A 3,213-nucleotide genomic window follows, 5' to 3' on the forward strand; every position below is an offset into this window, starting at 1 on the left:
GGTTTCCCAGCAGACAATGGATCATTAATTAAATAGACACCCGGAGGGCTTGCCATTCAACAACAGAACAATACACAGATCAACATGCAAATCACTTCCCCTCAACCAACAGCATATATACCCACTCTTGTCCATGCCACCATTCCCTGAAGACGATGGCGAAACATCAGGAAGAAACTCTTCCTGAACAGGCCTCATAGCCCGAAAAACCCACCAAAAACTACTCTAACTGCTGCAGCTCCATTCTATGGAATTATGGGATATTTTTTTTTTTTTGTTGTGGCAGGAGGGCTCCGAGGGTGAGATTATTGACCCCAGATAAGAATCCTGCCTGTCAAATTACATTTTCGTTCAGTCCCCAAAACTGTAGTACTGCAGTAACTTAAAACTACAGTCCAGCATTTGGGAATTCAGAGTACAGTTGGCCCTCTGTATCCACAGATTCTTTACCCATGAATTTAAGCATCCACAGCTTGAAAATATTTAATATATATAAAAATTCCTTGATTTTGCCATGTTATATAAGGGACACCATTTTACTGTGCCATTGTATTTCATATGGGACCTGAGCATCCATGGATTTTGGTATCCACAGAGGTCCTGGAACCAAACTCCAGTGGATACTAAGGCCCTACTTTATAGCTGTGCAAAGAAAAGTGGCAGGCAGTGTTACCAAGGAAATGTGAACACAGAAAATATGAATTTTAGATATGAAGATTTTTCAGTCTCTCTCTCTCTCTCTGGAATGCTAGAAATTTGGAAAGTCAGTAAAATTTCATGCGGTGTGTGTTGAATTCTTTAGGAGTCATGTACTCCTTTCGTTTCTGCACCCCCACAGCTACACACCTGTCATAGCCTATCTTAAATTGTCACACCGGGGCACCAGTTGTCCTGTGGGTCTTCCGTATTTTTGACTATGCCCACTAACATTTCCAGGTCAAAGTACGTGTGGAAAGAGCAACGGCAGTAGTAGGAGAAGAAACTTTGAAGGCTGATTGAACAGACCCAGCAAATTTACTGTGGTCTTCCTTTTTGAAGAATGGACAGTATCCTGTCTACATTCACTGTGGGTTCAGAAGACATACATTCTCTTCATTGAAAACACAATCCAGGTGTATGTGCGGTCAAAACCATTTTTCACCACATGAAAGATTTGACCTGGGTGCCTCTTCACCATCTTAACTTTCTAGTGATGGTGGTGATCAGAGATTAATTTAGGTATGTGAAAATTAAGCGTATTTTATTATTATGGGAAAATCAAAACCAAAACGCATCAAAGGAAGGCACAGAAGATATGCCATATTATTCCTCAATGGATGGGGAACCATGTGACTTCGCCAAAGCAAGAAGAGCGTGTGCGGAGATCAGGAGTGTTACGGCGGTAACCATAACGGCCATTGAATCCATTGATAGGCTTCACATTCATCAAGTATAAATGATGACCAGCCACTTGCTGTGGAGAATGACCTGTGCATAAAGAAAAACAAGTATTGTACAGAAAGTAAATAAGCAAAAAGTAAACTTTGACTTTGCCATTTTATATAAGAGATACCAATTTACTGTGCCATTGTATTTAATGGGACTGGAGCATCCGTAGATTTTGGTATTTATGGAAGGCATTCTCTCAGAGGGAGAGAAGAACCACTAGACTTGAGCCCCTTCCCCACTGCCATTCCCTTCTCCTTCTATTTCATGTCCTTTTTTTTAGACTGTAAGCCTGAGGACAGGGAAATGTGTAATAATTTGTAAACCGTTGTTTGGGGTATAAAAACTCTGAATGAATGAATGGCCTGGAAGTTGGAACCAATCTCCAACAGATACTAAGTTCCCACTACCCTCTTTTTATCACTTTACTCAATATTCTTTTTCTTTGGTCGTATCTGAGTAGTATCTAAATCATGGGTAGACAACTGTGGATCTCCAGATGTTTTTGGCCTCTGGTTGTCACCAACTGCTATCAGGCTTAGGCTAGCCAGCCTAGCCAATATTGAAATATTATGGGAGTTGCAGTTCAAAAGCATTGGGAAGCCCAAAGCTGCCTACACATGCACTGGACTCTAGGTCAAGGTGGGCTAAGTGGAGCCCCAGTACTACATGCAACCCACATCTCTCTTTTTGTGGCCTACTTGTCAACAAAAGATGAACTGCCTCTTTTGGAAGCCTCAAAAGAGTTGCAGTTTGCCTTTTAATAAATTCTAGGATCCCTGTACTGTTTAACATAAATATAGCTTTCTCAAAAACAGACACCCTTTCCCATGACCCCATTATAGTACTGTATTCCACTTTAACTGCATTGTCTGCCTTCTATGGAATCCTGGGGTTTGTCATTTACAGACATACTAGAACTCTATGATTGAGAATTCTAAACACCTCTCCCTGAACTGAAAATCCCATAATCCCATAGGATGGACCCATGATAGTTAATGTAAAACCACAGTGTAATAATTGTGCAGTGCAAAAGAGCCCTAGAAGTGGGTTCCTTTAATATAAATTGTTATTTGGGGCAGATTTTTGAGCATCTAAGGGAATTGCCTTGGAAATTAAATGATCTTCCACCTGCAGCAGATGAAAAGGGACTAAAAAGGTTTAGCCCCTTTGAGTATTCAACCACCGAAGAACAATTTGCAGTGGGCCTTCAACATTTATTTCAATATACGCAGGACTATTGAATAAACTTTGTAAGTTCATGGTGTAAAACTGGCTTCCTAGAATTTTACATGGCACTGAGAGAGACACTTGGCCATTAAACCCCATCTGAATAATACATAAAAGTTTTCTTTCCACCTTGAAGCAACCCTTTCTAAATCTGCTTTTGTGTAAGAAGGGACAGCCCAAGTGTTGCAGAGGATTCTGGGTCATATTTTAGAGCAATCATTCCACTCGTATCACTATTAACTTGAAAAGCATACTAAGAAATTATGATTTTTAATTGGTATATATGGGAAAGGTGAATGCTCTTCTCTCTAGATAGTGGTTCCCAACCTGTGGGTTGGGACCCCTTTGGGGGGTCAAATTACCCTTTCATGGGGGTCGCCTAAGACCATTAGAAAATACCTATTTAATTACAGTTATGAAGTAGCAATGAAAATAATTTAATGGGTTTGGGTCACCACAAGATGAGGAACTGTATTAAAGGGTTGCAGCATTAGGAAGGTTGGGAACCACTGCTCTAGATATTTTGGACTATGATTCTCACAACCCCATACTATTGGC

General features: G+C 40.5%; 1 protein-coding gene across 1 annotated transcript in view; it reads right to left on the bottom strand.

Annotated features, from left to right (window-relative positions):
- Window positions 1-1,223: 1,223 nt before the first annotated feature.
- Window positions 1,224-3,213, bottom strand: part of C6H17orf98 (chromosome 6 C17orf98 homolog) — a 5,651-nt gene continuing 3,661 nt past the window's right edge. Inside the window, exon 3 of the mRNA XM_042475056.1 lies at window positions 1,224-1,467. Coding sequence (XP_042330990.1) covers window positions 1,310-1,467 — 158 coding nt within the window. The 3' untranslated portion in view covers window positions 1,224-1,309. The remainder of the gene's footprint in view (window positions 1,468-3,213) is intronic.

Source organism: Sceloporus undulatus, chromosome 6 (assembly GCF_019175285.1).
Source record: "Sceloporus undulatus isolate JIND9_A2432 ecotype Alabama chromosome 6, SceUnd_v1.1, whole genome shotgun sequence".
NCBI lineage: Eukaryota > Metazoa > Chordata > Lepidosauria > Squamata > Phrynosomatidae > Sceloporus > Sceloporus undulatus.